Raw genomic sequence first — 11,587 nt, forward strand, 5'->3', positions numbered from 1 at the left:
AACAGGAACAAGCAGTTTTCTCATAATGGATGGATCATCAATCCATGTTGGAAGAAAATGCATAATATACAGGGTGTAATCTATCACACTTCTTATATAAAAACAATATTTTACTTAATGTACAAAATTCTTGGTTGAATCATTGGAGATTTTCTACCAACATATTTCGTATGTTGTAGACTAATTTTAATAGCTGCAGATGTAACTGTCAGTGAAAATAAAACCCGCTGGCTTGGTGACAGCAGTGCTAGATTTTATTGAGGATTTCCATTTCAGTGCCAAAGCAATGGGTTTCTCCATGTTTCTGCTGCTGAGGAATGATCACAGCATAACAGCATAACAGCAGCATAACAAGCCATTGGAGAAGCTGGGAAGTCATCTGCAGGGCTGTTTACTTGAACTGGTTTATAGGAGGAGGGACCCGGATGTCTTGGCCTTTCTCCAGTCTCTTCTCACACTCGATCAGGTAATTCACTCCATCTATCACAGTCTGGACCAGCTCAACCTGAACACATAGATAGCCACAGCATCATTACTCTTCCATTCTGCTCAATACACATAAATATTGGATTTGCCAATCCAGACTGCATTCTTACTTTCTTTTCATTTGTATTGTATCTATTAACTGAATGCCTAAATCACTTACAGATCAACTGCTAATATAGTGTTCAGTAATTTAAACAGGTTTCTTAAAGAAATTGTAGGTAAATTCTATTGATTGCTATTGTTTTAAATTTTACTGTGGTTTCACAATTCCCTACCCCTTGCTCTCTCTAAGAGTGTTATGCATACGGACGACATTGCAGGTTGTTCGAGCCGGCTTACCAGCGCAGTGACGGCACCGCCCTTCCCTGTGAATAACAGGGACCGCAGCCGTCGGGCTGAGGGGAGATTTCCCTTTAGCTCAACTGGCTGGGTGCCTGTTGAGTGATGCCAGAGGCCTGGGTTTGAGTCCCTGACAGTGGGGGGGCCGACCTGAGGCAGCAGTGGTGAGGGTGCATACCCATGTGAACTTGAGAGTGCTACAGTATCTCATCTGATCAGATGGGAATTCACTATCTGATTAGCAAGCCTTCAACCCTCAGAGTATACTGAAGATGTACAAGGGTTGGAGGTGACACAAGGAAAGGGGAACACAATTTTTTCTCCAGGTTTCCTTTTCAAAGCATGTCACACTCAACTGGGAGCTTATTTTTCTGCAGAATAAAAAAGGGTGTCCTCAGAGAAGCTCATGTAGCTCACTGTGGACCTGTTTTCTCACCTCGGATTTGCCCAGTCGGTCCAGGTTGGAGATATCAAAGGTGCTGCCCACGGCTGCTGTGTCCACACCACCTGTGCCACGTTTCTGGAGACGCAAGTTGTCCAAGATCTTGGGGAACCGAGGATCCTGCAGAGTAGCGACAGAGAGACAGACAGGCTGAGCTCTGGAAATTACATTAATTACAGTTAGAGGGTTTCCTGTAGCAGCCTCAGGGGTTAATTATATGTTCCGTTTCTTTTAGGCCCTTTCCTTTACATTCTTCGCAGAACTGTGTATTAGTCCTCTTTGATGGACTTGAACTCTGCAGTTCTTGCAATAAGAGTTTTGGTAATTTGATATTAAAGTCATGGCTATTGCTCCCCTGTGTAATGACCGTCAATCAAAACCATTAAAGCTGTTAGAATATAGCGGACATTTAACAAGTACAGTATGATATGACAGCACATTAGTCCTTTCGTTGACTCTCTTGAACCCTGAAAGCGTAGGATTGGTACCTTGCTGAGTCGAGGTAGGTTAATGTGCACACCAGCCCTCAGCCCTGTACCCAGATTGGAGGGGCAGGTGAGGATGTAGCCCAGTCTTTCGTTCCACATGAACTCCCAACCCTTCTCTTGGATCAGTCTCTCCACCTGTGGATTAGATTAAATTATTCTTTATTGCCACACGACAATAGGTGGTGGAATTTGCTTTTAGTACAGCAAAGAACACAGATGAGACATGCATACAACATTTACAGTACAAATTCAAATAGGACAGAAGACAAACAAACACCGTCACATACAGTACATATGAAAACAACTATCCACGTAGCAGCATAATTATACAATGGAGTTCAACGTGAGTGCAGAGCTCGTGTGGCAGTGGGAAAGAGGCTGAGGTTGAAGTGGGCAGTCCTTGAGAGGAAGGATCTGAAACGTGTTCCAGAAGGGAGAAGCTGGAAGAGATGATGAGCTGGGTGAGAGGGGTCTGAGAAGACTTTCTTGGCACGACTGGAGGTGCGACTTGAATAGAGAGATATGAAAATGGAAGGGAGTTCCATTATAGTGTTACTTACTGCAGAATAGCACAAGATCTGCCTTACATTCAGCCCCACTCACTCACACACAGACTGGAACACATGAGCAAATGCCCAAAGAAGCGCAAACAACTCAGTATTAATTGAGTGCTTATTGTCAATAAGGATTGCCTCTCTATAGATACACAAGTAGCTGAAAGCCTCCTTAATCCTACACACATTCTCAGTCAGCTTTCTGTGGGGGTAAAAACACATATAATGAGAGATAGATACACAAACTCACAACAGACAACACATTCCTTTCCACATGTGCCAGTGCAAGGAGTTAACCCATGTTTACCTCCTTGAGCCCCTTACAGAAGCGCTCAAACACTCTCTTCATGTTGCCCCCCTTCTCCATGGAGATGACGCGAGTGTGGTCTTCCTCATTGATCCACACCAGGAAGGTTTTATCGTTGTTGTGCCTGTGCAGGGAACACAGCATTTGAATTAGGCAGAATGAGGTGTTGCTTAGAGTTTATATAATGTACACTATACATGCAGGAAGTCAATGTCACACAGTCCTGTTGCACAACAAAAATCATCACAGTATGTGTTATTTGCGTAATTTTCCCCTAGTGTCACATTTTACTTTCTTTGAGTAAGTTTGGAATGCGAGGACCACAGACATTGATATAATGTTAATAAAAAACATTTTTATTCCAGTCACAATGTAACCATTATATTTCTTATATTTTCACTACAGTAACAAACAGACAACAAACTTGCTGAATGGTATACCATCGACTGTGGCTGGAGGAAAACCAAGTTAATGGTGAGTGAGAGAAGTCAAATGAAAACTTGGATGAGTAATGGAGGACTCTTGACATGCTATATACACATAATGTAGCAGGAGACGTCACAGTGGGTCTCCTGTGGGTTCAGTCTAGTGCAGACTACAATGAAGTGTGCTACTTATGGACAATAGCAGGACAGAAAAGAAATACAAGACAGGGAAAGCTTGCAGGCCCTTTTCTCGGAAGAAAGTCTACTTTCAACACAAGAAAATGAAGTACAGCTGTCCTTCAGGAAAAGTGATTATATTTTTTTCTACTATATTATCAAAGATTAACTTTCTAATCTCATCTGTTTATAATATATTTAATGTTTTATGGCTCACTGGCTAAAAAATTAAAGGTATACAAATCTTTTCTGAACAATAAACCTGCTTTAAATAGCACTGACAGCTGTTTCAGCTCCAGTCACAGCAGTGTCCACCAGTCCTTCTACTTCTGCCAACTCTTTCCTACAGTCAAACTTTGTTTACCAGATTCCACGCGCATCTGGCCAGTCTCGAGCCATTCCAGCACAGGTGAGGAGAGGGGACACGGGCTTGTCAAAAAGGAAGTGATCCTGGGAAAACACAGAAGAGACAGGAGGACATTCAGGGAAAAGCTCCACATGTGCAAGTGCATGTACAGCAGATTTAAAGACATGGTTTTGCAGTGCTTGTCCATTGAATTCATGATAATAATACAATCAAGATATTTTCTTATCAGTCATTAAAACTCATATGTAAATAACAATGGTTATTATAGCAATGTTTCTTTGTTAGACAATGGCCAGGTACTGAACCCTGGTCCTCAGTATTGCCAATAAGCTCATCATCAGTGTAAATGTTCAGATCCTAGCCTGTGTTTCTCGACTGAGTTACAGTTACTTCCCTGCAGGGATCACTTTCACCTTACTTACCTTCCCAGAGAAAGGATATTTCATTGGCACTTTTCACCAGCACTGCAGAAGAAATCAGGTTTGATGCCAACAGTTTTCATATTATGGGAGCCCTGGTATACTTCACCAATATTGAGTTGACTGTAACATTTGAACAAAGGGGAAAGTAGCAGGCACACCCCTCTTGGGCTCTCAGCTGCTTTCCATCCCCGTCGCCCATTTCTTACGTCGATGAGCTGCTGCTGCTCCTGCTCTGTCATCACCGTCAGGCTGTAGTAGCGGCCCTGTAGGTCTCCCTTCAGCCCATTCAAAGCGTCCGCCACCACGCGCTCCACCTCCCTGCGCTCCGCGCGCGTGCAGGCGGGGGGCAGGCTGAGGCCCCGGACACTGCGGCCCGTCCTCACACGCGAGGACAGCACATAGCGCTCATCAAAATGCCCCGACCGAATCTGTCAGGGAAGGAGCAATGTGCGTCACTTTAAAACTGCTTCTGACTCCCCTTGAATGGCGCCTACAGTCTAATAATGAACAGTGATGGGCTTGGTAACACCTAAACAGAGGACATTTATTTGTCTGACATCTTATCCAAAGCAAAGAACATCTTCACCCGTTCACACAGCTGGAACAATGTGTGTGAAGTACTTTGCTCAAGGGTACAACAGCAGTGCCTAGAGCCCTAACCACTACTTTTTTGGACATCTTGCGATTGAAATTTGCTCAGACTTTTCAAAATGAGTGGCGATTAAGGCTATGTAAAAACATGCAATAGGACTATTCCTACTTATGATAGTACTGAATGCATTGGCCATGCACATGTTTTCTGCAATTTTCTGAAGTTTTGTAGACCCTGAAATATGGCCTGCAGCCCTGTCTATACTGTCACGATCGTAAGCCCCTCCTCTTGAGGGTGCTGCAGCCCTTTCTTGTTTGGATTGATTTTCCTGTACCTGACCCTTATCCAGCCTCCTTTCTATAAAAGCCAGACGCCCCTACCAATCTGGGCTCAGCTTCAGAAGATGGACGCCCGGAAGCCCGCCTACCAGCGAGCCCAGGAGTGCCTCAACGGCATAGGCTTCGCAACAGCGTCCTGACTTGGAGCGCCTGGCCCTGTTACCCCTTCTATATTCCCCCGACCCTTCGCCAGGATCCCACTCCAGCTTTTAACTTCTGTCATGTCCTTCTTGGTTTGGATTACCCGGCTCTGGACTCTTGCATTCCCCAAATTTCCCTAAGGACTCCCTTTGGACTTGTTTGCCTTGGACCACGCCCCCCCCGAGCACCAGCGCACCGTCGACACACCCCCCTGTTCTTCTTCCAGCTCCGATCCTAGTCTCTTCCCCCTGTGTTTGTCTCACTCCCCTCCATATTCTGCCGTCTGCATAGAGTCCTGAATGACGCTTCGTGACATATACCTTGCTGGCATCCAGATCTGTAGGGTGTTTCATAGTCCTGGGGTCATAACCATTGTGTCTCTCCTTAATGACAGGGTCAAAGAGATCAGCAAACACCTGCACAAGACATCAAACACAATGCAGAGCATCACTATTCAGATCTGTGAGATTCGACAGCTACTAAAGACCTAAAAGAAGAAAAATACAGAGCTCAGCAAGAGCTGTCAGTGCTCTTGAAACCATGACACTTTGGCCATCGGTTTATCAATTCACCCTGTGAGCCACTAAGGCCCACTGATGGATGTGACACCTACTGCTGCAGAGACTGGATTTCCTCCTCCTGATGGCACATAATTAAATCACTTCACTGCTAAAGCTCATTTACAAGGATCTCACAATTTTGGAATGATAAATAGAAAAATCATTTTAAAGTGTTAAATAAGCAGTACCTCTCAGCTGCATTAATGGACAGAAAGAACTGCAGGGAGATTCATGCTGCCAGGACCCACAGGGCAGCTGTAAATACATCTTCCTGGGTTTCCCCATGAGCCCTCTGAGAGAATGCTTGATATACAACATGCCTGTACGCACTCAGCATTTCAGAAGTGAATATGCTGCATTGAGAGTGTTGGGTTTTATTCTCTTTTTATCAAGGGTGCAAACCATGTAAGACAACATCATAACACTTCAAGGTCTTTTAGCCAGAAATTGTGGCTTTGCAGTTTACAAACATCTGTTATCTAGGTTTTGTGCTGCTCATGTCTGATCTAGCAAAAAAAAATTATTATCTACAGTACTTCTTTACTAACCATCGAAGTCTAGTCTATTTCAGGTCATAATAAGCCCTCACCTCATAAGACTCCTCATCTCCAGCCACCATGCCCACAGTCTTGATAAAGGGGTGCCCAGGATTGTCCACTCCTGTCTGGATGGCTTCATCGAGGGTGAAGCCAGCAGGAGTGGCCTTGTCACACAGCTTGGCATATATAGCAGGAGTGAGGTTACTGGCCATACAGTTGTTGTGTTTCCTTAAATCAGGGTACTCCGCACTGACAAAGCATGATCAAGGTTAGTTCTGTGATTAAGACTGAGGTAAATGCATTGTTAAATGTCACCAAAGTATACATAAAAAAAAGATATCAATATATGGTCACAAACAGTGCCTACTGAGATATGTATTTATCTTAATTGTGCTTTTCCACCTGCCCACCTGTTTGCAGTATGCTGATGAGTTTATGAAAAGGCTGGATGTGTACTCAGCATGTGATTGGGCACAGCCTTACCACCTGATGAGATGGTAGATGTAAGTTTGTGTAAATCTTTCATTTTGTCTGCAAGCTTAATTAAGATCTGGGATACATCTCCTTTATACCCAGGAAACGTCTATATGGAAGTGGACCCAGGTTGAATCTAGCCCATTATATATAGAGAAATTAACAAAACAGTTGCAAATAATAATAATGCAGACTGATTATAAATGAAAAAAAGTAGAGTACATTTACTACTGTAGCAAAATTATTATATTTTCTAATCAATGCAATGTTTTCAGTGACACAATGGGAAATGTGTATTTCTGGATTAAAAAATACTCAAGGGCAGAACAGTGGCCCTGTGGCTCAGGATCTGCGCCTGTGGCTGGAAGGTTGCCAGTTCAATCTCGCGGCCGGCAGAGGAATCCTACTCTGTTGGGCCCCTGAGCAACTGGCTGTAAAAATGGCTGCCCCTGCACTCTGACCACAAGCGTCTCTCTCCCCACCTGTGTGTCTCATGGAGAGCAAGTAGCGGTATGTGAAAGGACAAATCCCTAATGCAAGAAATTGCATATGGCTAATAAAGTGATCTTATAAAAATCTAGTGGCATACTGGGCTGTATCTATGGGACTATGTAAGGTATACATTCATCATTACTGTTCAATATGAGGAAGAGCAGCTGTTTTTTCACATGACGAAAATACGTAATACTTCGTCGGGCTGGGGGGATTACCGTGATTTCAAAATCCTGTGGAGGGTACTTTAAGACAGTTTTCCAGAATATTCCAACAATGAATACATATACGTATCTATTACACACACCTCAGATGCATTCTTATAAGATAGAAAGACAAATGTATTTATTTAAGCGTACAATGCATTTACAATATTTCTCACGTCATCGATATCTAAATTTGGGAACGTGATTTAGCTTTTATGTTTTCCACTACGCTAAAAAGGGTGCCAGGGTGTTTTTGTTTGCTAATATTTTACTGTAAAAATGTTCACGCAATCACATCCACCTCAGGGGTGATTTTGTGCCATCTGTTTTAAAACAGGTAACCCCATTAAAATGTTCCAGTTTGAGTCCTTCCGATCCGTGAGTTAACGCATTTCTTTTTAACAAAGTCGAGTCTGCGTACTGGGGTTTTAAGGCGCGCAACAATTCATACCCTTCCCCACTTGTTTAAAGATATTTAACTTTACATATTCTAAATGGACACTGTACTCAAAAATAAAGATTATCTTACAGTCCAATACACGCATCATTAGAAGATCTGCGTAACATTGGACCAATTTAACAAATAACATCATAATATGCAAATTTGAATTATGGACAAATGTACCAAATAGTGCAAAAGCAAAAGCAATTAAAAAAAAATCCTTTACGACAGCTCACCTTAACCACCCTGTACGATTTTAAATGTATTGTATACATCATTATAAAAATACAAACATTATAAATGATCTTGGTGTAGTGGGAAATGAGAACGTAACGGCAGAGAAAATAAACCTTCTCCAGAGCGGAGCTGCGGCTATGGCGCTTGCGACTGAGGTGGTGGCAGGCAGGGAGTTACCTTGATGGGTACAGTCTCCTCCTGCTCTGGGCTCCAGCGTTGACAGGATCCCTGTTCAGCAGGTATCCCGCAGCTAAGGAGCCCGCTCCTACTAGAGACAGGATACCCACGCTTCTCTTGGAGGTCAGGACCCGGGTAAAGGTGCTTGCCATCTTATCCCGCAAACCGAGAGCCAGAGATGAGAGACTAGACCTGGATAAATACTCCCCGCCAACTGTGGCAACACCGACAAGAGGCAGAGAGCGAGAAAGAGCTGGATCAGTAGGGGGACTGGTGGAGAGAATGCGTGTTGCGAATACTTAATGAAGGAGGGAGATCACAGCAGTAGGCTCCTGCGCGATGTGGTCGAAGAGACTGCAGCACTCCCCCAAAACTGACCTGAAACAGACCCTCACAGTCGTCACGCGTAAACAAACGGGGATCGAAATGATTAAATCCAAATGATGTGAAAATGTGCCCTTGGTAATGTCTGATGTCTATGCTGCAGGACTCCGTTATGAATACATTTTCTAGCGGCAGTATATTACATACATTTACGACTACGATACAGTTGTAGTATGCGCTAATCATTTTCACCATTTGGACCGATTTAGTACGTATACACATAAAGATTATCGACATAGTTCTATATAAAATAACAATTTGCTCACCTTTCATGTATTTTGTGAACAAATGGAGTAATGTACAGTAGCCTACTAGCATAACTCGCCACCAATTGCTCGTTAAAACGTTTTGTTGCGGTATGTAATTTAAAGGACCAATATTTTTTAGCTACTGTGGGCAAATTACACAAAGGAAATATTTGCTCTCTATTTTAGTCGTTTTAAAGTTAAAAAGTGAAAAAACTAGGTTGATCCGTCATTACATTGGGTACTACAAGGTGCAGGGAAAATTTCGTTCCTCATGCGCAAATTCGAGCATTGCAGCGTAGGCGCTCTCAGCATGGAGCGGTCTCGTATCACCGTACTGCAGAGCCGTTCAGTACTAGCTGGGCTGGACAGAGGCGATTGTCTGCTGAATACATCTGTTACAATTACATCCCTGGCTTTCTCTCGTTCACAATGAACACGCTCATTACATTTCAGCAAGAAATGTACAGAAGGCGAGACCGAAACACGCCTAACACATCATGCGCAACTGCTGGAATACAGGCTTTCAGGAAGCAACGTGAAGCTTCTAATAATCTTAGATTTGTCAGACTTGGGGATCAGTGGAGGCGATTTACAGTTAAAAAATGCCCTCAAGAAATTCGGCAGAATTACATGTGACCCCGAAGAAATAACAAAACAGGTGTTTTAAAATCTGCTTGTCACTTAGTGTTGCTATACTGCTCATACGCTACTATGGTGGCTGCAGGACTTTTACTTTTGATTGAAATTCGGTTATTTACATACATTTCCGCATCATTCACATCGCTTAATGTCTCTAGTTCCGATAAAAAGGTGTATCAGGTTCCACATGTCTCTTCTAGTAATTCAAATGCATCGCTACATTGTCAGAATATATTTACCCAGAACATGAGGTTGAGGCAGCCTAATTTTAAACGACTGCCGCAGGTTATTAAGTATGGAAGCCAGTTTCCGCCAGGGAGTGAAAAAAAACGCGCTATGGTATCTCAGAATTCCGACTTAGCAACTCAGAATTGCGACTTAGCAACTCAGAATTGCGACTTCGAAATAGCCATATTTCATTGTCTGTCCTTTTGTTATTGTAACGGATTCGGGTTCTAGGGATTGTGCCCTCGCTGCTCCCACCCTAGTTCGTGCCTCAAATGTGAGATATAAAGTCGGAATTCTGAGTTGCTAAGTCGGATCTGAGATACTAAGTCGCAATTCTGAGATACCATAGCGCGTTTTTTTTTTACTCCCTGGCGGAAACGGGCTTCCATAGGGGTCTAGCGATATTTCTGAGGTGAAAGACAGATGTTTTGACAATATGCTGCACTTGTGGGTTGAATAAGGAAAGCAAAGACCGTTAAAATAGATTAAAGACACTTGAAGTTTTGAGATAAATAAACCTGTAATGTTACCCTATATCTAAGAGCTAAGGACTAGTGGACAGACAAGAGACATGTATGAACGGGTGAAGCGATTTGAAAAGTTCGAAATCCAACGGTCGCCCTTAAAAACCCTGCTGCACAAGACCGCCCAGCGTCTCAAATGAAGTGTGCGGTTGGACCTTTCCTTATTATTTTTGATAAATATTCTTTAATTTCTACAATGGCACATTCACCCGCTCATTTCCCAGGAGCTAATTAAATTGGTGGCATTTCCACAGTAAAGTATGAATTCTGAGGTCGCCGCAATTTGTTTTCCTCCAGGATTTAGGCAGCAAATCCAGTCCAGCTCAGTATCCTAAGCAGTTTAACAGTATGAAAGAAAAAAGGAACCTTTGTTAAAATTGATCTGACCTATTTACTTAATTAATCCTTCAGGAGATCTCCTGTAAGAATTGTTCTAATTACAGGCTTATATAGGGGAAGAACAGCTGGTAAGAGAAAAGTTGCTTGAGGTTGAACAAACGACTGGAAACAGCAGGAAACGCAAATGTGGCACAGCCTTGAACATAGTCCATGAAGATTTTCTGAGCGTGCTTAGCTCCATGCAATGCAACACACACCCATTCACAGCTTTCTACAAATTCATTACAGGTGATCCGCGGTGTATTCTACTATAGCAGGTCATCCACCGACACAAAACCTGACCATTTTAACTCCAATAAAATAACACAGAAAGAGTATGTTCTGGTGTGACCACACTTAATTCTTTTTAAGCATCTAATGACAAAGTAGCTCTCCAGAGTTATCATCCTCTCCCTCTATACGGGAGGCGTCTCAAGCAATTTGTCTTAGAAGAGGAGGAACATAGATTTCAAAGTCAAAGAATAAAATGACCTTGGAACAATAGAACAGTTGGCAACAGTGAAAGTTGAATTTCTTTAAATAAATCCCTGCACTGCGTTAAAATTGAGAGAAAACCGACGTTATCAAAACTCAAGAACACTTACGACCCCCCCGTATAAAGACATGGTCTCGAAGAGAGGAGCGCTGCTCTTACCTAGGAGTGGTCAGCGGCTTGGTGTGAGCTGAGCTCTGATGTGCGCGAGGCAGGCTGGACTGGGAGTGCCACACTTCCGCCTTTGTAAGTGGGTCCAATTCCCATGCCTGAGTGCGTGCTTCATGGGAAACATGATAACAGCCGTGCACCAGCCAGCCCGGTGTCATGGCTGCACGGATCTTATTTACCAGTGCTGCACCTACTCGGCACACCCCAACACACGGCCTTCTGTTGTCTGATCCGGCTCTCTCCTGTGCCTGTTTGGGTTTCACTTCAGCACCATTTTACTCCGATATTTTTACGGCGTCAGTCTGCCACCGGCTGCA

The 11,587-nt window shown here is 43.3% G+C and overlaps 1 protein-coding gene across 3 annotated transcripts; it reads right to left on the reverse strand.

Moving 5' to 3' along the window:
• Window positions 1–232: 232 nt before the first annotated feature.
• Window positions 233–11,357, reverse strand: ckmt1 (creatine kinase, mitochondrial 1). 3 transcript variants are annotated; one of them, XM_015343375.2, is made up of 10 exons: window positions 11,262–11,357; window positions 8,206–8,419; window positions 6,228–6,426; window positions 5,399–5,494; window positions 4,214–4,435; window positions 3,583–3,668; window positions 2,617–2,740; window positions 1,756–1,890; window positions 1,262–1,387; window positions 233–505 (listed from the first exon to the last, which is right to left on the reverse strand). In XM_015343375.2, exons 2-10 carry the CDS (start codon window positions 8,355–8,357, stop codon window positions 392–394), a joined length of 1,254 nt encoding a protein of 417 aa, XP_015198861.1. In that variant the 5' UTR covers window positions 8,358–8,419; window positions 11,262–11,357; the 3' UTR covers window positions 233–391. The 3 variants fall into 3 exon arrangements, with proteins under 3 accessions (XP_015198861.1, XP_015198862.1, XP_006629011.2); XM_015343376.2 differs by lacking the exon at window positions 11,262–11,357 and adding an exon at window positions 9,716–9,799; XM_006628948.3 differs by lacking the exon at window positions 11,262–11,357 and adding an exon at window positions 8,856–9,057.
• Between the last annotated feature and the right edge of the window lie 230 nt (window positions 11,358–11,587).

The sequence above is a fragment of the Lepisosteus oculatus genome, chromosome 5 (assembly GCF_040954835.1).
Source record: "Lepisosteus oculatus isolate fLepOcu1 chromosome 5, fLepOcu1.hap2, whole genome shotgun sequence".
NCBI lineage: Eukaryota > Metazoa > Chordata > Actinopteri > Semionotiformes > Lepisosteidae > Lepisosteus > Lepisosteus oculatus.

Excerpts from the sequence above, each read along its gene's own strand:
- ckmt1 (XM_006628948.3), bottom strand. The coding sequence starts at position 8,907 with ATGCTAGTAGGCTACTGTACATTACTCCATTTGTTCACAAAATACATG. Across the intron at positions 5,495-6,227 it reads GAGATGAGGAGTCTTATGAG|GTGTTTGCTGATCTCTTTGA; the intron begins GTGAGGGCTTAT and ends TGTCTTGTGCAG. Across the intron at positions 3,669-4,213 it reads AGCAGCAGCAGCTCATCGAC|GATCACTTCCTTTTTGACAA; the intron begins GTAAGAAATGGG and ends GTGTTTTCCCAG.